The following is a 24,946-nucleotide window of genomic DNA, read 5'->3' on the forward strand; positions in this document are numbered from 1 at the left end:
GTACATTTTAAAGTTTGAACATTCAACACTTTATTCTTCTTAATTCATGCAAATGCTTTATTTTCACCACATTTTTTTTGTAAATTCTTTATTTTTCTGTGTTTTTGTTTAAACAATTACACAAAGTTTACAAAGGGTGGCATACAACACACTTTGACAGATACAATAATAAAGTGTATAGATGCCTGTGATCTTTACAAGTGCTTTTTTCTTGAAATAAAACTCAAAGAGAAATAAAAAAAACCAGACAAAAAAAAAACAGTTAAATTCAATTAAAATTAAGTAAACCTGGATAAACAGAGAATACTTCTTCGACGTTCAATCACCCTCTTTTACATGTAGGTTTCAAAAGTAATATGACAAAAAACAAAAGAAAAAGAAAAGTGTACATAGTTTTATATATCAACATTTATACCCACATACAACACTTAAAAATAAAATGTACCACAGTTATACTCAACACAATTACAAATTAAACTTAGATGGACTTACAAAAACTCCTTAGATAACCTGAGCATCTTATTTTTATTACATTTCATAGAAAAAAATCATCATGTTCCTATTTTACTAACCACTAACACCTTTTAACTGATCATAAAACATGTAACACGTTTGTACAATGAATCATTTTGTAAAATATTTTTTAAATCCACTTTTATTTCATCACAATCCAAACACCAAATGTGAAACTTCTTTAATAAAATGTTTCCTCCCACTGTTGAGAAACATACATGTTAGGTTGGATGGAGTGCGTAACCAACCTGGAGAAGTGAATGGTTGCAGAGAACCATTGAATCTATTGTTGGTGAGACTTCATCATGACACTGATCATTCACTTTGATTGACAGGACAGATGATCAGAGGTGCTGAGTTTTTACCACCATAGTTTAAACCAGGACTAAAGTATGGGTGTAGTTTATGAGTGAAGCAGCAGTGAGTGAAGGAGTAGATCAGAGCTGCAGCATCTACATCATAAAAGGAGACCACACCCTCCTCATAGTCCACAAACACACCCACCTTCTCAGGAACACGCTTCAGATGAAGAATGACTGAAGGATCTTCACATGCTTTATACACATTTCCATCTCTGAGTGCCACAGTCCAGTAACCATTCTTAGGAGTCACAGTAATATATCCCTTCCTGTTGATGGATTCTTTAACCACTCCTAAATCCCAGTCAGTTTTTCCTTTAACCTGAACCTCAAAGTAAAATCTACCTGAACTGAAACTCTGTTTCCCTAAAACACAGGCACAAGGAGAAAATCTCTCTTTGTTGTGTAGAAGTTTCTTCTTCACATCACTGCAGTAAACTTGTTTTCCATCATCAGACAGGACGAGGTAAGGATGAGCTGTAAGAGGATCAAGAGTCACATCTACTGCAAACTGCTGCAGCCTCTTCATCTCTAACATCTTTATCTTCATCATCTTGTCACTGAGTGTGTCCTCCAGCTGAGCCACAGCTCTCAGCACAGTTCCTTCATATGATGATGGATGGACCATGACCTCTGTCCAGTCCTTGGTGGCTGGAGGAGCTTTCAGGGAGCAGAAGTGTTGGAGGAGGTGGTCTTCAGAGTGGGAGAGCTGCTCCACCTCAGAGCTTCTCTTCATCAGCTCAAAGATTTCCTCCTCCAGCTCTTTGATCAAACCTTCAGCCTCTCTCTCTTCTGCTTCCTGTTGCTCCTCCATTGTCTTCATCAGCTCCTTCAGGCCTCTCTCAACAAGCTCCATCAGAGCAGTGAACATCTCCACACCTTCAGCTTTCCCTCTGTCTGCTGCTTCCTTCCTGAATCTCACTGACTCTCTGATCACCTCCAGCTTCTCTCGTCTCTTTTGGATCATCTGCTGAAGATAAACTTTCTTGTCTTCAAACAGATCTTCTCCCAGAGGGACTAACTGGTGACTCTTGTGCTCCAAAACAGAACACATCAAGCAGACACGTGTCTGATCGCTCTGACAGAACAGCTCCAGAGGTTTGCTGTGCTTTGGACACATCCTGGTTTCCAGGTTCTCCACAGGCTCCACCAGCTGATGTCTTCTCAGGCCTGATGCTGTCAGATGAGGCTTCAGGTGAGTCTCACAGTAGGAGATCACACAGTCCAGGCAGGACTTCAGGGCCTTTACTTTGGTTCCAGTGCAGACGTCACAGAGAACTTCTGCTGGTGCTGCTGCTTTCTTCTCAGATTCACGTCTGAACTGAGAAACCATCTCACGCATCATAATATTGACCTTCAGCTGAGGTTTAGTGCTGAACACCTGATTACACACGGGACACCTGCTGGTGGTACTGGTGTCCCAGTGTGTGCTGATGCATGTTTTGCAGAAGTTGTGTCCACATGGTGTGGTGACTGGATCAGTGAGCACCTCCAGACAGATGGAGCACAGGAAGTGATGTTCAGACGTCCCACTGCAGGCAGGAGACATGTCCACAAACTGAGGGACAGAGACAAGCAGCACATTAACAGGACACTCTCATTGTTGTGGAACGTTCCTTTACTAATGTTTCTGAGTCCATCTCACTGAGATCACCTCTAGTATTTAGCATTGATTCAGTCATCCTGTAGTAATGTGGACAGTCGGCTGTGCCTCAGCAGCTGAATGTAAAAGTGCAATAGTTTGAATGTTTAAGGTTCAAATTAGTTCTAAAGTTCTCTCGTATTAACACTGGAATTTTTCTAAATTATAGGTTAGGTTTTTTGCGCATTTTATTTTAATGTACAATCTTTTTTCTTTAAAATAACCAATATATTGTGTAATAACAGACTGAAGTTTAACATAGCACAAACCTTTAAAGTCTGCATGGACCACACACTACATTTAACAGTGATTTTGTTTGGGAACAAATTAAATTACTTTACTTGTAACTTATAAATACACGTAATTTCTTTGCAACTTGTGACTGAAATTCACAAATTGTGATTAATCGTGATTATTTAGTCATATTTGCAATTGATTGGTTATTTTTTAATCCATTCACGGCTAATTTATATTAAAAAAAATACGTTCCCCATGAGCAGTAGAGACCTTTCTTAGATTATATCACACATCACATGACTTTTAGTGGTGGGTGGTAGATGATGGAAACCAATGGCAAACTGTTTACACATTTAATCTCTAACCTAGAAACTGGTTAGATATATTTGCACTTCAATCCTGTTTTTTTTTTTTTTCAAAATGAACATTACATTTATATCAAACCTCATTTGGACTCCGTAGAATGAAAGTTAAAGATATGGAAAACGTCACGTTACCAATTTTAAACTTTAGTTCAAGTTATCTTCAATGTTCCTCAAATAAAGATATCTATGTAGTTGTAGATATCTGAGAAGATGTTTGGACTTGGCAGAAGTAGAAAGTTATGTTATTCTGTTTGTTCTATTCATTTTTTTATTAACTCGTCACATTTCCTGAGATGCAATTGCCGTTTGCTAAAAAGCAAAAGTGTTGATTATCTAAAAAAGGAAACAAATGGTTAATTCATTCCTACATCAAATATGTTAGTTTCTCATGTATAAATATAATTTCTCTTTAACTAAAAAATATGTTAATCTATGGAATTTTCAGTAGAATACTGGATTACAAAAATATTCAATAGCTACAGCCTTGAAACATATTGTAGACAATTATAGATAACATGTTGTTGGATGTGAATCCCTGTTTTAAATGTTAACAAAATGAGCTAAATGCAGAAACCAGTTAGGAAATTGTAACTTACCTTTGACGTTAGATGTCCCATAATTAAGCCCTTCAGTGTTTAAAGGTGTTCCCATAAAAAGCAGCAGAGCAGCAATCCGTCACTTCCTTTCAGCAGCTCAATTCCAATGTTTCCTCAATTTACAATTTATATCTTGGAATAAAACAAAGTAATGATCATCACATGTTAAATGTGTCACATTAAAATTAATAAATACTTGTTCCTGTTGATTTGAGGCCAGTGAAATATGGGCCAGTCATAATACGTAAAAAATAATAATAAAAATAATAATATGTAGCTTTACGTGCAGTGAGACATTCTGTTATAGTTTCCGATGTATATATTATATGCCGCTAACACACACACACACACACACAAAAGTTACTTTGAGACAGTGTAACTTACAGATGGGCGGAACAGAGTCAGTCTGGTTCAGTTTAGATGCACAGAAGATGCACAGAACGGAAGCGAACCTCTAAGTGCTCTACATAGTGCAGTGTTGGATGCAAGACGGTGATCAAAAACAGAAAAAGCTCATCCACAGTGATGATGTCATCAGTTCTAACTCCACAGTGATGATGTCATGAGCTCTCCAGTGATTGGCTCTAGCGCGCACGTGACTCCGCTGGCTCTGCTCTCAGGACCATTTTATGAAATAATTTAGGAACGGTATCATTGTAGTCGAGACAAATCCGATGTCGCACAACTTTGAACCAAGCAGCAGCCATGTTGAAAGTCTCATGGCACCCTCATATATTTGTTGATGACATATTAATGAAAAACACAACATTTGCAAACCACAGGAGTGAAATTGATCATGTACTGACCTGCGCCAGTGCCAAAATCTCACTGTCCAAGTGTCAATGTTCCCGCACAACAGTGAACTATGTCGGTCTCCTAGTCGGTAAGGGTGTGGAACCACAGGCACAACACATTCAGGGTCTTCAGAACTTCAAGGTTCCCCAGCATGTCTCAGGTTTAAGAAACTTCCTTGGTATCTGTAGCTACTCCAGGCAATTCATTGACAATTACGCCAATTTAGCAAAACCTCTTTACACATTCCTAAAGAAGGATGTCCCTTTCACTTGGGGTGAGCCCCAACAACACGCTATGCAGACTTTAATCGATATGCTAACGAAGGCTCCGTGCCTCGCCTATCCTGACCACAACAAGGAATTCCATCTGGGCTTTTCAGCACACTGCCTCAGTGCCGGTCTGTACCAGATACACGAACAGACCAGTGGTTGCTTACGCATGCAAAACCAGACCTGATGATGTTACAAGGCCAAGACCCCGTGATCTCCTTGATGATTCGCCTCATGGGGGACAATACAATAGACAATCCCTCCTCCTCTGACTTTGCCTCCACACTTAACCTCGACCATCTGTTTGCTGTCCGTCACTTGTTACGGATAGTCAATGGCATCTTGGTCCATGTTTCTGCTGACTCACAAATGCATGCATTTATCGTCCCGCAAAACCAAAGGGGGGTGATACTGGCACATGCCTATGACGAACTACAGGTGGGAGGTAGAGTCTAATATTACAGTTTTGCTCTGCCCGCCGGCAAAAACGCTTATCATGCAACCAAACTAGATAAGAAATTTCTTCCCAAATCGACCGGACCCTACCTCGTCACCGATAAACTGTCTTCAGTGGTGTACCAAATAAAGATTCCCAACACAAAGACCAAACAAAGCTCAAGTGGGTCCACAGAGACCAAATTAAGCTATACAGAACAACAAAACCAACAGACGAGCCGTCAACTGCAAGCTGAATAAACCCTACAAGCCGAGATATGGTATTCCTAATTTGCCAACCAGTCGTCGCATTCAATAACATCTACCACCTCAAGGACATCGTAAACTAGAAACTAGGACTGGAATCCACTACAAAAGCCCTATCCAACCTCTAATGTACATGTGGTTTACACCAGACATGGCCCTAGTCATTGTAATTATTCTCTGTCACATATATCTACCTTCTGCACCGCCGCTTTATGCCTTAGGCACACCAGGAAAGTACAAGACCAAATCATTTGATACTCCGATCGCATATTCAAACGCAACCAACCCAGATCCGAGGGTGCACTATGCTATAATAGGGGAAACCCCAATTACATCACAGAGAAAACAACAATATATATTGAATATTGTCATTCTGGTTTTATACATCAAAGCATCATCTCAAGGCAAGGGCAAAATATTGAGATGTATATCGTATATCATCATATAGCTTGAAAATATTCAGACATTTAAAAAAGGCCATATCGCCCCGCCCATTTGACACAAAAAATATGTCGACGTAAATGTTTTGTATTGATGCATCGTCCCAAACATATATGTTGTCCCACACCAGTCCAGAATTGATATAATGCACTGGAAATCTAGCCCCTAATCAGCCAAATGCTTAGAACGAAGAAGATCTTATAACCAATAATGGAGTTTGCACCAGCAGTGGGAGGAGCTTGAGTCGTTCCAAAGATCTTTACAATATCAGCTCATTTACACAATATTATGACTTAATATGTAAACACATTTAGATTAAAACAAGCAGTATTTACTCACTGGATTGTGGGAAATCACTAAATTAGTCATTAAAGTTGACATTATTATTAGAAACTCACCTTGGTCTCAAACGTTGCTCACTGATGACAATCGTTGGTCAACGTTAATCGATATATTTAAAGCTACTTTAGTCGTTTCTGACGGTGCAGGAGGAGATTCTGTTGAATGATGTAGATTCTGCAGCTTTTATCCTAGCCTGAGTTGCCATGACAACCTGTCAACATTGAGCTTCCATTTTAGCCTGAGTTGCCATGACAACCTGTCAACATTGATCTGATCGAAGTTGCCTTGTGTGATTAAATGTGTGTCATATTATCATAGGAAGATCAAATATATTAAATTAAATAATGCAAACACACATTTTACTCCTCATAGTGGATATACTGTATGTATAGACTGTTACATCAGGCATAATTACTACCAATGAGAGAGCGTCTTATACAACAATAGAAAACTAATGAACATTTTACTCACCAGGGGGCGCTGTTGGCCAAAAACTTACATATAAGTCGCTTCATTGTATAAGTCACAGAGGTGTAAAAAGTACTGATATATCCTCAAGTACAGGTACAAGTAAATCATACATAAAATACTCAAGTACAAGTAAAAAGTAGCTCAATTAAATAGTATTCAAAGTTAAAGTTACTAGTTACTTTCACCCCCACAGTTATTGTTGGTTCTCTTACATACAGTAAACATATCATTTAGAAACCATAAAAAGGAAAAAATTATGTCTTTCACAATTGGAATCTAAATTATTTTCCACAAAGGCATCTGTATTAAATAAAAGGTTTGTCAAAATGTAAATTTAAAAAAAAAAAAAAATAACAACAAATTAATTCAATTCACAATAAAAAAAATAAAAAAAAATGTATCAGGCTCCAAGTATAGATACATTTATGAACTCTAAAACTGAGAAAATAACTGGCATTCAATGCTGTTTTGGCGCTAATCTGATTAGTTGGCTATGATCTAATACATTACGTTTAATCTGATTAGTTGGCTATGATCTAATGCATTACGTTTAATCTGATTAGTTGGCTATGATCTAATGCATTACGTTTAATCTGATTGGTGGGCTATGATCTAATGCATTACGTTTAATCTGATTGGTGGGCTATGATCTAATGCATTACATTTAATCTGATTGGTGGGCTATGATCTAATGCATTACGTTTAATCTGATTGGTCGGCTATGATGTGATACATTACGTTTAATCTGATTGGTGGGCTATGATCTAATGCATTACATTTAATCTGATTGGTGGGCTATGATCTAATGCATTACGTTTAATCTGATTGGTCAGCTATGATGTGATGCATTACGTTTAATCTGATTGGTCGGCTATGATGTGATGAATTACGTTTAATCTGATTGGTGGGCTATGATCTAGTGCATTACATTTAATCTGATTGGTGGGCTATGATCTAATGCATTACGTTTAATCTGATTAGTGGGCTATGATCTAATGCATTACATTTAATCTGATTGGTGGGCTATGATCTAATGCATTACGTTTAATCTGATTGGTCGGCTATGATGTGATGCATTACGTTTAATCTGATTAGTGGGCTATGATCTAATGCATTACATTTAATCTGATTGGTCGGCTATGATGTGATGCATTACGTTTAATCTGATTGGTGGGCTATGATCTAATGCATTACGTTTAATCTGATTGGTGGGCTATGATCTAATGCATTACGTTTAATCTGATTGGTGGACTATGATCTAATGCATTACGTTTAATCTGATTGGTCGGCTATTTATTTATTTATTTATTTATTTATTCAGTTCATTTCCGACATGGTCGCATTCACAGAAATTCATTTGACATTCAGAGCAAAATCACATCATTGTTTTTTTGTTTTTTTTTTTTTTTTTCCTTTTTTTGTCCTTTTTCATGCCGGAAAGGGCGACGGAAAAAAGCATTATGCTTATCCAGATCCGTCCCCTAATTTGAACACAGATAATTTTACATCCAACCTCGTTTCTTCCCTTTTTTTTTTTTTTTTGTCCTTTTTTTTTTTTTTTTTTGTGACGTGTTCTCGTCTGCAGTCATTGTTCCTGTTGTTACTCCTCCTCACAGTCTTTTTCTTCCGTATTTCCTCGGGCTTTCTTTTCCAGTCGTTGTTTACGTTCCTCCAACTCTCCAAACTGTAGCGTTCAATGAAGAGTTGACTTGAGATCTGCATGTAGAAATGTCCTCCTCGTTTTCTCCTTAAATTGTTTCAGATTATCGGACTGTTGTGTCTCTTCGTCAAGGCTGTTCCAGAAGTTCATGGCTCTATGCACAGTACTATGTTTGCCAACGTTTGATATGACCCTATTTGGTCTAAACACATTATTATGTCTGAATTCATAGGGATTTTGATTGTATGTGAAACGTTTTTGTATTCGATGTGGTAGTTTTTTTGATGCAGCCCTAAATGCGTGTATTTGTGTGTTGTAGTGTATTATTTCTTGCAGTTTTAGGTATTTTGACTTCTCAAATAAATCGTTTGTGTGTGTGTTGTGTGGTACTTTATGTAAAATTCTTATAGCTTTTTTTTGTTGTTTAAACAGTGGTTCAAGATACGTTTTGTAGTTATTACCCCATATTTCGGAGCAGTAGTTTAAGTGCGATGCTATGAGTGAAGAATAGATTGTTTTAAGTGATTTGGTATGTAGGATTTGTTGAAGCTTCCATAGGATGTAACTGCTTTTGGCAACTTTGTTTTTAACTATTTGTATATGTTTTTTCCAGGTCAGCTTGTCATCCATCCACACTCCTAGTACCCTATATTCTTTTACTTCTTCTATTATTTCCATGTTTAGTTTCAGTCTTATATCTCCTGTTTTTTTTCTCTTTCCAAAGTTAATGAATTTTGTTTTACTGACGTTTAGGGCTAGTTTATTTACATCTAACCATGTTTGAATTTTTAATAGTTCTTCATTTGTTGACTCTATTAGAGTTTTAATGTCTTTGCCTGTGCATAGAATGGTTGTGTCATCTGCAAACAACGTTAGTTTGAGGCAATTTGAGACTTTGAAAATGTCGTTTATGTATAGAATGAACAGTTTTGGCCCTAAAATTGAACCCTGTGGAACACCACATTGTATAGTTTGGCATTTTGATATGTGTTCTTCAAAGTCAACATATTGTTTCCTATTTGTCATATAGCCTTTAATCAATTTTAAGGCGTTGTACTTTATTCCGTAATTTTGAAGTTTTTGTTCAAGAATATCGTGATTAATTGTGTCAAAGGCTTTTTTTAGGTCCAGAAAAATTCCGAATACAAATAGTTTTTTTTCTAATGCTTCTCTTATATTCTCCGTGATGTCAATTATAGCCATTGCTGTTGAACGTCCTTTTCTAAATCCATATTGTCCTTCATGTAGTATATTATTGTCTTCTATAAATTTGTCGAGTCTGTTCATGAACAGTTTTTCCAGAATTTTTAATAATTGTGGTAATATTGATATAGGTCGATAATTAGTAAAATTCCATTTTTCTCCACCCTTGTAAATCGGTTTGATTTTTGCAATTTTCATCTTTTCTGGGAAAACACCATTCTTGAATGAGAGATTACTTATATGTGTTAATGGCGGGGTTATTTCAGCTGTTATGGTTTTTATTAGACTCATAGTTAGATTATTAACGTCTCTGGATTTTTTTGAGGTACAGGTAGTGATTATTCACTCCACCTCTGCTTCTGTTACTTCTTCAAGTACAAGGTACTTATCAATGTCTTTCTTCTCATTGTCATAATGGTTCCATTTAAGTGTTGGGTGTTTATTTATTCCTTTCTCTGTGTTTTTTCCAGTATTTATGAAAAAACTGTTGAGTTCTTGTGCTATTATGTTTTTATTGTATTCTTTTACATTGTTTATTATAAAATGGTCTGCATTTTTTTCTTTGTATTTGCGCATGGTTATATTGTTTATTATTTCCCACAACTTTTTGTTTTTGTTTTTATTCTCTTTTAATTGTTTTTCATAATATTCTCTTTTTTTTTCTCTTCGTAAATTATTAACTTTGTTTCTGTATTTTTTGTAACGTAGTTCTGCTTTTAATGTTTTTTCTGTTATATATTTTTTATATAATATGTTTTTTCTTTTTGCATACGTTGGCTATTTTTTTATTAATCCATGGTACATTGTTTATTTTACTTTTGGTTGTTATGTGTTTCAAAGGGCAGCATTTATCGTATATTGTCGTTATTGTGTCTGTAAATGTGTCATATGCTACGTTCACGTCTTCTTCCTTGAAGACACTCTCCCACGTCTCTCTTTTTATCTGTTGTTTAAAGTTTTCTAGTTGTTTTTCTCCTTCCAGTCTCCTGTATGTCTGTGTGTTATGATTTTCACGGTTCTTCTTGTCTTTTGTGTTTAGTATCATAAATATTGGTAAATGATCTGAAATGTCATTTATTAATATACCACTCTTTACATCTGTGTTTTGTATGTTTGTGAAGATGTTATCTATCAGTGTTGAGCTGTGTTTATTAATTCTGGTTGGTTGCGTTATGAGAGGTTTTAATCCATTTGTGTACATGCAATATGATGTGATGCATTACATTTAATCTGATTGGTGGGCTATGATCTGATGCATTACATTTAATCTGATTGGTGGGCTATGATCTGATGCATTACATTTAATCTGATTGGTGGGCTATGATCTAATGCATTACATTTAATCTGATTGGCGGGCTATGATCTCATGCATTACATTTAATCTGATTGGTGGGCTATGATCTAATGCATTACATTTAATCTGATTGGTGGGCTATGATCTAATGCATTACATTTAATCTGATTGGTGGGCTATGATGTGATGCATTACATTTAATCTGATTGGTGGGCTATGATCTAATGCATTGCATTTAATCTGATTGGTGGGCTATGATCTAATGCATTACATTTAATCTGATTAGTGGGCTATGATCTAATGCATTACGTTTAATCTGATTGGTGGGCTATGATCTAATGCATTGCATTTAATCTGATTGGTGGGCTATGATGTGATGCATTTGTTGTTGTCTGGTGTTACGGCTGAATTTACGGTTGACCTCATTTGGAGATTTGATTTATTGCTCTGGTTGAATGATGGAGTCCAGGAGAAGCATTGATGATTTTATATAAAAAAATGTTTATTCTAAACTAAGAAAAAAGGTACAAAATGGAACAAAGTGAAACAAAATTAGCGTCCGTCCAGGCGGACGTCCGAAGGAAGTGCCGCGCCCCTCCCAACAGTTTCAAAGCTTAAGCTTTTTATACAGATAAGAGCAAAGATCCACTCTGGGGTAAGGAGGAGGGGAGAGTCAGATGCCCAATAGTGGAAAGATTTGAGGATGATGAAGATGTATATGTTATGAGGAAGATGTGGCGCCACCCTTATCTCCATGATAGTGTGTGCTGCATGCGAGCAGAGATTCTGGCCTTGGCAGAGACTGTGCTGCACTGAGAATAATACGATCTGTACTGTTTAATCATGATTCAGCTGTTCAAAAGTGTAAAGAGTAATGGAGTCGTCATGTATTAAAACATGACAAATTGTACACATGAACATACATTTGACAATATGATGATGAATATAATAATTGACCATAACATTCCCCACTTTTGGTCGCATCAACGACCAGATCAAGAAACAAAATTATTATATTCCACCTTTGCTGTCTGTCAGGGTTAACCATTAGCATCGTTATTGTCATACATTGGATATATTCTTCTTTTGTGAGGCACAGATATATCAAGAAAAATGTGGAAATAAACTTCTTCATCATTATTATCAATGGCATGAATCATCAAAAATCATCCTTTATTACATCTAGATAAGCAAAAATCATCATTTGCATCAAGGACATCACTCGTCTTCATCGGCTGAGTTCAGTGGTAACTGGGGTCACCAATAGCCATGGTTAGAATCACCGCACTTGATTGGCGGCATCATGAGTGAAGAACCTTGAGTATTTTCCTCAATCGTAGCAGAAGGGTTTATGACTGTATTCCTGCAGCTAGGTGTGAGGTTGTCCACCCTCAACCTAGCTATGAGCATTTGGTGTGGCTTATAAACAAAGCTAGGCCCTTGTTCTAGAGCGTTTTCTTGTGTGTGTGTCTCAGTGGCCTTGTCGGTTCCCCCTTCATTGTTCGGTCAGCCTCCGTCTCAGCATCAGCTGGTCTCGGCAATCATCTTGGATCCATGTCGCCCGCTCTGCGACCTTCACTGCCGTGTGGGTCGTTCATTTCGGTCGGCGTTGTAGATGATTGGTTGTTGTCTGAGGAAGGGTAGTCTCCACACACCTGGCAACCTCTCTTGGGATCGGCTGGTACCTGAACACAGGTGCGATCCCACTACTGAGGCTTTAGCTGGTACCTGGACAGAAAAAAAAAGGGGGGGGGGGGGGGAAACACCAAAACAAAACTCACCCAAAACAAAACAGAACAGAATAGAATAGAATAGAACAGAACAGAATAGAATAGAGTAGAATAGAATAGAATAGAATAAAAGTTTTAGGGGTGTTAAGTTTAGTTAATTAACTAAATGAATAGTTAGTATGGCCAGGAAGGCAGAGACAGGTCAGAGGTCAGGATCTAAGAGCTTTTCAGATCCTAAAAGGTGCTGCACAATCACACAATGGTTAGGTGTGGGTTAGTGAGCTTTTAGCCATGCTAGCTCTGTAGCCCATTCGCACGCGAGTGGGAAAATATGAGGCTGAAAGAAAAGCAGGAAGTATTAATTCAATTCTCTTTTCCTGGAGTAAGAAGAAGCATAGCTGGAGTTGCAGTGATTATCTGTGGTACATCTACTTACCTGGTGAGAAGCAACAATTTGAGAACCACTGTTTACAAGGACATGCAAGTCAGACGGAGAAGGACATGCAAGTCAGACGGAGAAGTGTGGAGTGTGATTACATGTCTTCTCAAGATGAATACATACAATTGGGAGACATGGAGATGTGAGAAAGCTAACTGAGTTTAACCAAATAAATAAATAATGTTATTTATTTATTTAAATTGTTTATTTATTTTCTTTGCTATCTCTTATTTGTGAAGGAGAAATCTTATTCTATCCTTTATTTATTCTGAATAATGTTAACACTCCACACCTAATTACATAGCCTAATTATTTTATAGAGCTGAATTTGTCAGTTCATTTATTTCATTATTTTCCCTCATAATTATTATTTGAGATGTAATTTACTTAATTTTGAAGGTCAATTGGTGGCAAAAGTGTCTCCTATTCTGTGTCTGAACCAGAGTTTAGCAAGATTATTGGCCCTTTAAGGTTAGACAGAATTAAAGTTAAGTTGAGTCAAACAATCATATTGTCTTTTGCTCTCTGTATTTATCCCATTCGTAGGGGTGACGAGCCCCAGCATGGTTTGGAGAGCTTCCTTAAATGCTTGGAAGTTACTTAACTTTAAACTATCTCTTATTTCAATCAATTATCAAGAATTTCAGGAGGACCCTTTTTTTAAATCTCAGGCGACCCAGATTGGGCCACCAACCCCTATGTTGAGAACACTTAATTTTTCCCTTAACACTAGCATGACCAGAGTGGTGTCATTTGACACCTATACCTATAAAGTCCAAGCTGGTGTCAGATGGCGGGTGTGAACAACTCAGCTTGTGACCATTGTTATGTTACTGAGGCCCCCTCAGCTAGGGTGGGGGGGGTGGCTAGGTAGGTTCCAGGACACAAAGACCTTTTGTAATCTCCTTTGTGTTTCCCATACAGCAGCTACATAGAGGTTGCAACTTATATTTCAACTTTTGCGACAGAAAGTAGTAAGTAGTAATCGTGAGACGTCAACACAGTTTGTTTGCATTCTTGGTGAAATTTATTTATTAGAGATTTTGTGAACATTTCTGGCACTGCCACACCTCCTTTATGCATTTGCCACATGCAAACTTGTCACAATACATACAACGCTTGGTGGCACGGTTTTTCCTGCAGCAACACTTCACCTGGCACAATGCCCTTTTCCCCACATCAGGTGTGGGTGGTTGTTGCTGAAGGTTTTGCTCATTCACCTCCTTGGCTGCCATATGAGACTGGGCAAGCTCATTTGCAAGCTCCAGCAAGAAGTCCACCCTCCTCTCCTTGACCCCAGTGCATGTCTGATAAAGCACATGTGCGTTCAGCGCTGCAATGTCAATCATGTTGTAAAACACAGCGACTGGCCAACGCCGTGTTCCTGAACGCACAGTGTACTTTCGAACCATCTGGTCCATGACATCCACACCGCATTTCATGCTGTTGTAGTCGGTGACTGTGTTCGGCTTTTTTTTTCCGAGTAGCCTCAGTCTCCACCACGCTGTGCACGCTACTGAGGAGGCAGACAGTCTTCTTTCGTTTGGGCACATAAACAGTCAGTGTGGCACCAGAGGTTGAAAACACTTCTGTGCTGAATTCCTCACGGGCCAAATTCTTTTTAGCTGAATCTGGAAGCTCCCGGCGAATCTTATTGACTGTGCCAAGGAGGGTGCTCTTCCGGCTGTGCAGTCGACGTGCTAGTGACAATGAAGTGAAAAAAATTGTCGGTTGTAACAGTTCTTCCTTTGTCCATAAACGGTTCCATAAGCTTCATCACCACATTTTCAGACAATCTCTCCCCAGGTGGACGACTGGGGTCTTTGCCAAGATATGGGATGATTTTGCACACATACTTGGATTTAAGGTCACATGCCACCCAGAACTTGATACCAAACTTGTCCGGCTTCGTACTTCCGCATTGGGTCAAAGGTTAAGAGGGATAATGTCAGCATAACTGATGGTGTAAACAGAGATTTAGATTGTTTTTCCCTGTTGAAGCATTGATTCTTTGTGCATCTTGTGCACTTTCTTCAAATTTGTAAAATAATAGCTTAATAAAATAATCATGGACCTGGTTAGTGAATGGTGGACCTCGTGAATTTACCTTTTTTAAAGTGAGAACTCAAACAGTCCTTTTCACACTCGGAAATCTCGCTTTACCATAAATAGCAACAATACATTTGATTTATAAGCACTTTTCAAAAACAATAAAGGTAAATAGTGAATACTGTTAATACTGTTTTTCTTTTTCTAATTTTATTTATTGTGGTTTATTAATTGATCACAACACACATGGCTCATATTAATTTGGCCATTCTTATCCAATAATTCCATATAATGTTATTTGGATTAACAAACATCTACCTGGGAGAAACTGGTTTCTCAACACTGGCCATCATTTACACCAACCCCCAAAGTTTGTCACTGCCTAGCTGCACATTCCGATCGAAAGGCTTTATTTACATAAGAGAGGTGGCCCACTGAGTTGCAAATGAGTGTCATTTGGCGGCCTCTGGGCAGGGCAACAGGAGTAAGAAAACCTTGGGCATGCTAGTGTTAAAAGTGTCTAAACCCAGTGAAGGTGTTTTATGCTCTTGCACGCTAAGTGCTGGTGGAGCAAGAAGAAAATAGTTCGAGGGTTTGAGGTATATTTTCCTATGATAAAATATAAATCAAAAATCAGAGGGACGTTGGCCCGCTCCCTTCCCTTTTTTACATAAGAATACATTTCGATTCTTAAAACCATATGATAAATATCATTGGAAAATCACTTATCTGATCATTTTGGATGTGTCTCCGTTTTCTTCTCTCTTGTGTCCGCCTGCCTTTGTGCCCTCCAACCTCCTCAACCTCCTCCTCCTCAGCCTTAAAAGGTCAAAGCCAGGGTCAACTGTACGCTCCCTTTGGAAATTTGAAGATCTGTCCCCACTTTTGCAGTTGGATTGGAAGTCTCTGTAGTCTCTGGAATAGATATTATGTTAGAACATCCACAATATGTCATATTGTCACGTGTCTATTTCAATCTATTTCCCCTTTGCTTCCCAGTTACAGTTATGGACAATACTTCCCTTTAATTCTCATCCTTCATCATAAGAGCAGTGACCAGGCATGGCGGCGAAGAGGTAGGATCGGAGTCGAGAAGGCGGTGGCTTTGTCTGTTAGGAAACACTCAGAAACAGAAAGAGAGGAAACATTAAGACTTAAATGAATAATTTAAAATATCTCTTTTCTTTAGTTGGATCTGATTCATCTCCTTACAGCGACCTGTATTTTGGAAAAAGCTACATAATAACAACAACTAAGACGAAGACGTAGACAAGTGCACACCACAATGAGTATACACATATAACAACAAAAAACATGGACACTGAACATGAACAGTTAGGTCAGTCAAGGTCAAAGCCAGTCAATCCACTGAAAGTGGTATCATATATAAAAACGTCGTTTGGTGTTTTTAAACACCCAGAAAAAACCTTTAAAACCTGGTAAACTTTTTAGAAGGCCCAAGGCCTAAAACCATAGTTCTTTTAACAAGCAGTAGTGTTTTCTGAACACTCCACTACATAATTGGCAAAAACAGGGAGAAGATCTAGTGCATCAAAACCCAGGAGGAAAAGAAGGTGAAACAGAGGAACATGTGTAGTCAAACAGCCATTCTTCGGTCAATCACTCAATGACACGTCCACGGCACATTCGCACTCACAACGCGGTTCTCTCAGGCATACGTAACGTGTCATCATTCAGTCATTCATGCACCGCACACGTTCATGCCTCAATTTTCACGTCCATGCATTCACAAGGTTTCGCTGCATAGTGTCTAAGTAGAATATAGGTCTCATCTAACCCACCAATGGCGATAGCCAGTCCACCTCGTCTCTCGGGGTCAATGAGCTCTTATTGCCCCCCCATGCTTGGCAACCTTTTAGTGTTAATTAATTGCTTTTTACTGGTATCGTCTGATTACTAAGAGGTACGCTCCTTTTTACTTCCGCCTTGGCGGAGTCTACACTTAGAGTATTGTCCCTTGCAGTACTGACAGTCTACTAGCTGCTGATCAGGCAGAAATCGCACGCTCGTGCACAATAACCAAACTCAACCCCGGTCCGCGGGGGAAACTCAACCGCTGTCCATCTCCAGAAATGTAAAAAAGAATCTCTGAATCAGCAGGAAACTCAACCTCCACTCTTGAAGAATAAGAGTTTGGGAATAACTCAACCACCATAAACTCCAGAAGTCTAAGAAAAAACCTCTGAATCGGCAGGAAACTCAACCTACACTCTTGAAAAATAAGAGCTTGGGAATAACTCAACCTCGGTCTGCAACCTGAGGGAAACAAACTCAACCCCGGTACCAAACCTGGGGGAAACTCAACTGTCAGGACTTTATTGGGCACCTCTAAGATTGAACGGAGCACGCAACCTCTAATAACCCTCACTCTAAGGGAACGTAGAAATTTGTTCAGAACGGTATTCGGTTACCAAGCATGTATCAAATCAGGTGGACCACTATCCCCCGAAGAGTGCTTTCCCTAGCAAGGTGTATCCTTTTTCTGCACATTAAACCAGGACTTCTTGTTTGAAAAGTAATTGCCTATGTACTCATAGCAACTAATGGGACATTTTTTCTCAGGAAAAATTTGGTACCCCCCCATGCTGTCGAGTGGCTTTGGGCCGGCCAGACAGTCCGACGCGGTAAGGGGGAGGCGCGCAAAATGAAAACAATGAATGTTGAACTAGGCTGTCTGTCGCAAGCAGCTTCAAAAAGGGTAAGGTACAGATTGTTTACGAGGGTATCGGTCAAAAAATGTCAAAATGTAAACTTGGTTGAGGCTGCAGTCCTCAATCTCTGTCTCAATTTTCCTGAAATTGAGTAAAAACAAAAGAGAAAAAGAAGAATCGTTCAGAAATAACAAAGGAGAAAAACGTGTGAGCTCAAAAAAATCATGGCCAATAAAAATTAAAACTTCAGCTCCAAAAGCTGAGGCAACAGAGGGCTCTTTCTTCAGCGGATGTAACTATATCTTGCATTGTGGGGGGCCTCCCCTCAGCAAGAAAATAAAATGAAAGAAAAGCAAACAAAAACAACCTTATCAGTAACACTTCCCTTTTGTTTGTTCTTTTCTCATAAAGGCAACAGCAGTGTAAATAAATGAGCAACATAATGAATAAAAGCAAAGATAAATGATGGGCACACTTGATCTCATGTGGCAAACAGAAGGGTTCTGTGTGAAGTTCTGGTGGTCCTGTGTTTCTCATAGTTATGAATGTGGGTGTGTGACTGTATGTCTGGTCTGTCTGCGTGTGAGAGAATAAATGAAAACAAAATAATCTAGTGCACAGTCAGAAGATAGAGGGGTTAGTATTGTGCGAAGGAGAAGCTTGTTGGCTCTTTGCTAGTTGTCCCCCTCCATGCCAAAGTTCAAGGCTAAAGCGATTTAGCACTACCACCAAAGGCTGTTGTGGACTTCTTGTGGCTTGGTATCCTTGTGGCTTTTGAAACAGTGTCTTTTTTGGTGAAGATATTCCATCAGACGTGTGACCAGTCTGCAGTTGCTGCCCATCGTTCAGGCAGTAGTCGTGGCGTTTAACTCGCAACTCATTGGTGGGGGAGTGTCGAATCACTCCGACGCCCACAGGTTCTCAGTCTTTGATGATGGGGCAGGATGTGTTAATCCCAGCATGCGGCCCATTCATAGACGATGAAGAGTTGACTTGGGACTGAGCGAGTTATTTCAGCATTGCTTTGCTGAATGGGAGTTGAGTCCTTGAGTCCTGAAAGGTCACCGACCTTTGATTGTCCTTTTCCTTCTGATGCTTGGTCCTTTGAATGATGTTGACATTTCATTAGCGTAAGAGTTGAAGGTGATTTCATTCTTTCATTGAAGATGTCGTTTCTTCAGGGGGCAACCACAAAGCCAACAGAAACTGACAATTAAATAATAAAAAAAAATGATAATGATGGTAACAGTAATATTAAAATAAAATAAAATGAAATACTGTATTCATCTGTGTGTGTGTTGCTCATATTCATTTTAGAGTGAACCCATCAAACATGAAATCAAAATAAAATTTAAAATAAAAATAAAAATAGTGTCCGTGTGTAATGGCACTATTCTGTAGCCAGGGGAGAAGTGAGAAATCACAATGTTGTGTCACAAGTGTGTAGTGCACTAAACTGGCCAGTGAGGGGCGCCACCTCTCTCTCGTTTGAGTGTGTGCGTGTCTCTCGTGGGTGTGGCTCTCTCTCTCTCTTTTTCCTTTCTCTCTCTCTGTACGTGTGTGTGTGTGTGTGTGTGTGTGTGTTCACACGTCCAAAAAAAAGAAAAAACACAGCAGCCGACGTGTGTGTGTGTTTGGCTCTCTGTGCGTGCGCGTGCCTGTGCGTGTGTGTTTGGCTCTCTCTCTTTCTCTCCCTTTCTCTCTCACCAAAGTGCAGAGAAGTCAAAAGCTGACACTCGTCCAAATGAAAGCATTAAAGCCAAGCCAAAGGGAGAAATCTGATTCCACGTTTAAACAAAATAAAAACAAAGATAAAAAAAAAAGTAAAACTCACCTGAAAGCATGATCTGAGTTCACATCATACCAAGATTGTATATGCGTATGCATATATTATTTGTTTATTGGGTTGTTCATCTGTTTGATTCACAGAAACACAATTTAGGTTAGATTAGGGGTTTTAATCTATTTTGCTTTCGGTACAGAGGTGAACTCAGATCATGGCACCGCTGGGATGTTTTGGAAACTTTGGTTGCCCGTCTATCTATGGTCAGGACCTCACAGGCTGTGGGTGTCCGAACAAAACAAAGTAAATAATGACCAGCCGTATTTTATGCCTAAACAAAATATCTGAGCCCGAAGAAAACCAGAGGGAACCTACAGCATTAAAAAACAAAGAACCTCAACCATTTGAGCCTTTCTCATGGCATTCTATTCACTGTCAAAACACAGAACAGCTGAGGATCAAAATCAAAGCTCAAAGCTGAAAATCAATACAATGCTTGACTGGTTCCAAAAAAAAATCAACACAGAGCGAATATATATGTAAATGAAAATTTATATATATATGTTTATAAAGGCAGCTTTACCTTAGTCCGAATTGGTGTTTGAGGTTCAACCGATGGTTCGTGCTCCAGTCTCTGTCCGAGGGCGGACCACCGCGGGCCAGCCCCGGGGCTTCAAGTGTGTCGACCCAGTGCTGGTCCACGGTCGACGCCCACAGAGCAGAAGATGGATTCAGTTCGTCGATGCCAATTGTTACGGCTGAATTTACGGTTGACCTCATTTGGAGATTTGATTTATTGCTCTGGTTGAATGATGGAGTCCAGGAGAAGCATTGATGATTTTATATAAAAAAAATGTTTATTCTAAACTAAGAAAAAAGGTACAAAATGGAACAAAGTGAAACAAAATTAGCGTCCGTCCAGGCGGACGTCCGAAGGAAGTGCCGCGCCCCTCCCAACAGTTTCAAAGCTTAAGCTTTTTATACAGATAAGAGCAAAGTTCCACTCTGGGGTAAGGAGGAGGGGAGAGTCAGATGCCCAATAGTGGAAAGATTTGAGGATGATGAAGATGTATATGTTATGAGGAAGATGTGGCGCCACCCTTATCTCCATGATAGTGTGTGCTGCATGCGAGCAGAGATTCTGGCCTTGGCAGAGACTGTGCTGCACTGAGAATAATACGATCTGTACTGTTTAATCATGATTCAGCTGTTCAAAAGTGTAAAGAGTAATGGAGTCGTCATGTATTAAAACATGACAAATTGTACACATGAACATACATTTGACAATATGATGATGAATATAATAATTGACCATAACACTGGTCATTTCATTTTTTTTAGTTTCACAATGTCTGTTGATCATTTTAAACAGAAAATAATTCACTCAGTAGCGGTTGGTGTAGAAATGTTTTAAAACGTACTTGTACAAGTTAAATTAGTGATTTAGAAATATACTAAAGTACGAGTACCCATCAAAGCAACTCAATTACAGTAATGTGAGTACTTGTAATCCATTACTTTCAGCTCTGATAAGTCACATACCAATATTTTTAAATGAAGGTGTGACATATTACAGAATTTACGGTATTTCAGTCAAACAAATATTCACTGCTTGTAAAGCTTCGCTAGCTCTGAGTCTATGATAAATATCTATAAAACTTTTCCTCTTTGTTTCAAAAACACCCTAGAGTGGATTAGACAGTTTGTGATGCACTTTTTTACGTTTACATGTGTGCATTAAAGCATGTTAGTGGATTATCCCCCGCTAAACTAGTAGATTAAGGCATCATTAGCAGATAACAGATGAAGATATGCTAACGTTACTGGATAAACATAGCAACACAGCGTTAATCACAAGGTTCAGTTTTAATAATGCCATTATTATACAATTATAGAATATACTTTTAAACGTGATTTATTTTGCTGTAGTAAATTAAATTAATGAATTAGATATAATTTTAGGACATAAAGACCCTATGCTATGAATCTAGATAATTGTATCCTGGATTAATCGCCATTAACGGGCGTCAACTAACCAAACATTCCCTGTCAGAGAGAAGCTGTCCTATGAAGGTCGATAACAACACGCTAAGTGAAGCCAAGTGTTCTCAGCCTGGGTACATGCGTGTTCACATGAAAGGGGTGGAGCTAGCAAAGTCTGACCAATCACTACAATGGAGAAAACTGGCAGAGTGAGTTTCTTCACAAAGGTGATGACACGTGACGATAAAAAAACATGTGTGCTGTTGTAATGAAGGGAAACTGATCACTGTCCGTTATCAAAGCAGGCTGACTTGATAAGTGATAAAACCATTCATGTTGTGGGTTAAAACTACTAATAAATGGTTAATAATATGATGAACTGTATTAACACATCTATAGTAACAGGTTATGTACCACAGACCTTTAAAACCACTGTAATCAAACCTCTCCTTAAAAATGACTTGTCCAATTATAGACCAATATCTAATCTCCCTTTAGTTTCCAAAATGTTTGAAAAAGTCATCACAGGTCAACTATGTGATCACCTACTTAGGAACAATTTATACAGAGCTTTCAGTCTGGCTTTAGAGCCAATCACAGCACAGAGACTGTCTTAGTAAAAGGAACCAATGATCTTCTCTTAACCTCAGACAGAAGGTTGATCTCAGTTCTGGTTCTCTTAGATCATATCTGTCAAGTTTTGGATTTGAAAATAAGGGAAATTTTCTGGCGCCCACTACGATCCGTCCCACCCTCCCAACTAAGCTCCAGTATTCCTTATATTTTAATATAGATGTACAATAAATCTAAAATACCCACTTGTCAACCACTTACTAAATACAATGATGTGATTAGAATCTGGTAGGTCGACCTTTATTAACATTTAAATGTTTTGAACATTCCTACTAGGGCTGGTGATATGGACCAACACTCATATCTCAATATATTTTATCTAAATGATGATATGATATAAATCTAGATCATTTTATCAAATAAAGTCTGATCAGAAAGAAAATTCTGGGTTAAATTTGCTGATGCAAAATGTTACACAGGCTCATTTATTAACAAACACCTGATCAATATGTGACACTTATTAATCATCTAACTGAGCTTTACATGTTGTTCTGAGAAGTAAAAGCAGCAACTCTTAAAACTAGTATTTTGATACATAATAAGCTATAATATACATATATATATATATATTGAAAATAAGGGATATATATATATATATATATATATATATATATATATATATATATATATATTGATATATGAAATATTATAGTTTTCCATATTGCCAAAATATCTTAAATCTCAATTTATCGCCCAGCCCTAATTCCTAAATTATAAAACAGCCAAAATAAAAACATAAATGTGTATATGAAGCACATGTGTTTATTTAATATACTTACAGTTTATATACAAGTCAACATGTTGCATATTTATTATTAATTTCACGTTGCTTGTCTTTAAGTCAGACATTAACATTTTATTTACATTAGATATTTTCAATAGATACAATTTTTTATTTGATTGTTTGACTCAACTTCACTTTAATTCTGTCAAACCTTAAAAGGGCCAATAATCTTGCTTAACTCTGGTTCAGACACAGAATAGGAGACACTTTTGCCACCAATTTAGCTTCAAAATGATATATATATCCTTTGAATATACAGCCAGCGTCCTGTATATTGAAAAAAAAAAAACACAACAACAACAACGAAGACATAGACAAGCGTACACAACAACGAGTTTACACAGACAACAACAAAAACATGGACACTGAAAATGAACAGTAAGGTCAGTCCAGGTCAAAGCAAGTCATTCCACTGAATGTGGTATTATATATATATATATATAAAAACAGTAAAATAACAGTCCAGGAGCCCGCTTTAACCGTATCGAACGGGAGCCCTCGGAACGCCGTCCAGAAACACAAACGCAAACACTGCTCAACTAGAATTGTATAAATACAACCCAGGAGCCAAGCTCAAATCCATACTTTTTTTAAAAAAAACAGAAGTACACTCAACCTCACCTTTTTAGAACAAAAGGCTGGGAGTACTGGGGAACAAACACAAACACTACTCAACGAGAAAGTAAATGACCATCTTGGAGCCTAGAGGGTTTGCCACATCTAAACGGGATCTCTCTCAAATCCGCTTCCACCGGATTCCTACCGAATTGGAATTCGGGAGCGATTCTGTACGTTGACAAGGGCAGCCTCTAACAACCCTCACTCTAAGGGAACGTACAATATTAATATCATAGACTGAAACATTTGTTTAGAACGATATTCAGTTACCAAGCATGTATCAGATCAGGTGGACCGCTAACCGCTGGCAAGACAGTATGACACATCATCTGATGTTGATTATAGAAACTAAAATGTAGATGGAGGCAGATTTACAGACTACACTTTAGATGTATTTGTGGTGTTTTGTCATTTTCAATTTGAGTTTTTTAATAACTTTTCAACGTTTTAATTAATTTTAATGAAAATGTAACGTTCCACTGGTCAGCAGTTCTTAAACCCATTTCAACTTTTAAAATGTTCAGCTTTTTTGTTCATTTTTAGTGAATACCTTCAACTTTTCTGTATCTTTAACCGTTTTTGACTCACAGCCCTTCAATGAGTTCCATTTTTAGCTTTGACCAACTTCTAGAGTAGAGGGACAGCTTTACCTTCAACTCTTTGTCAACACATTGTCATAACTTGTAAAATATTCAACCTACAGTCCTAATGTTTTTAAAAGTAGTACTTCTATCTGTCTAGCTGCTCACAATAGCACATTTGAATTTATTATTGTTATAAGTTCTATCACTGCCAATGACATAACCATAATTGTTGCTTCTCATTTCAAGTTTTCCATTCCTGTATATCCAGAAACACACAATGCAAGGAGCATTTATAAAAGGATCTATTACTGTATTACCATGCTACCATTTAAACTGTCTCTGACAGGTCTTCATTTATTTATTTATTTATTTTACCTTGTCTGCACATGTTGTCAAAAGTCAACACTACAAGAAGTCCAATCTTTTTAAGACAGCAATGCATGGTTTGTTATTACAATGATATAAATGTTTTTATTTCATTGACAGGTCTTCAGGCCCTGAAGTTGTCCTTATAGCTCTAAACACTGAGGACTACCAGGGCCCAGGAACCTGTCTGCAAAGGAAATCTTTATTAACAGCATTTCAAAGAAAATATTGAAATATTTCATTGATGTATCACTTCGACATTTATTTCCATTGGGTCAATTATATACTTGGTACATTTTAAACTGCATCTTTGATCTGGAAAAATCCAGCATCAATACTCACTTTGCAATTGTACACCCTGTGATTTAAGAAGACCATGGATCATCCTAATCCCTGCTCTGGGACACACTGTGTGT

The 24,946-nt window shown here is 38.1% G+C and overlaps 1 protein-coding gene across 7 annotated transcripts in view; it reads right to left on the reverse strand.

Moving 5' to 3' along the window:
• Positions 1 to 717: 717 nt before the first annotated feature.
• Positions 718 to 24,946, reverse strand: part of LOC114459136 (E3 ubiquitin-protein ligase TRIM39-like) — a 476,570-nt gene continuing 452,341 nt past the window's right edge. Inside the window, exons 1-3 of one of the 7 annotated variants that reach the window (XM_028441489.1) lie at positions 6,318 to 6,480; positions 3,713 to 3,844; positions 718 to 2,430 (exon numbers count right to left, since the gene is read on the reverse strand). In XM_028441489.1, coding sequence (XP_028297290.1) covers positions 829 to 2,430; positions 3,713 to 3,733 — 1,623 coding nt within the window. In that variant the 5' untranslated portion in view covers positions 3,734 to 3,844; positions 6,318 to 6,480 and the 3' untranslated portion in view covers positions 718 to 828. Of the gene's footprint in view, positions 2,431 to 3,712; positions 3,845 to 4,096; positions 4,400 to 4,518; positions 5,899 to 6,317; positions 6,481 to 24,946 lie in introns of those variants that run through there. The other 6 variants (XM_028441492.1, XM_028441490.1, XM_028441491.1 and 3 more) reach the window with 6 other exon arrangements.

The sequence above is a fragment of the Gouania willdenowi genome, unplaced genomic scaffold (assembly GCF_900634775.1).
Source record: "Gouania willdenowi unplaced genomic scaffold, fGouWil2.1 scaffold_269_arrow_ctg1, whole genome shotgun sequence".
Classification (NCBI taxonomy): Eukaryota; Metazoa; Chordata; class Actinopteri; order Blenniiformes; family Gobiesocidae; genus Gouania; species Gouania willdenowi.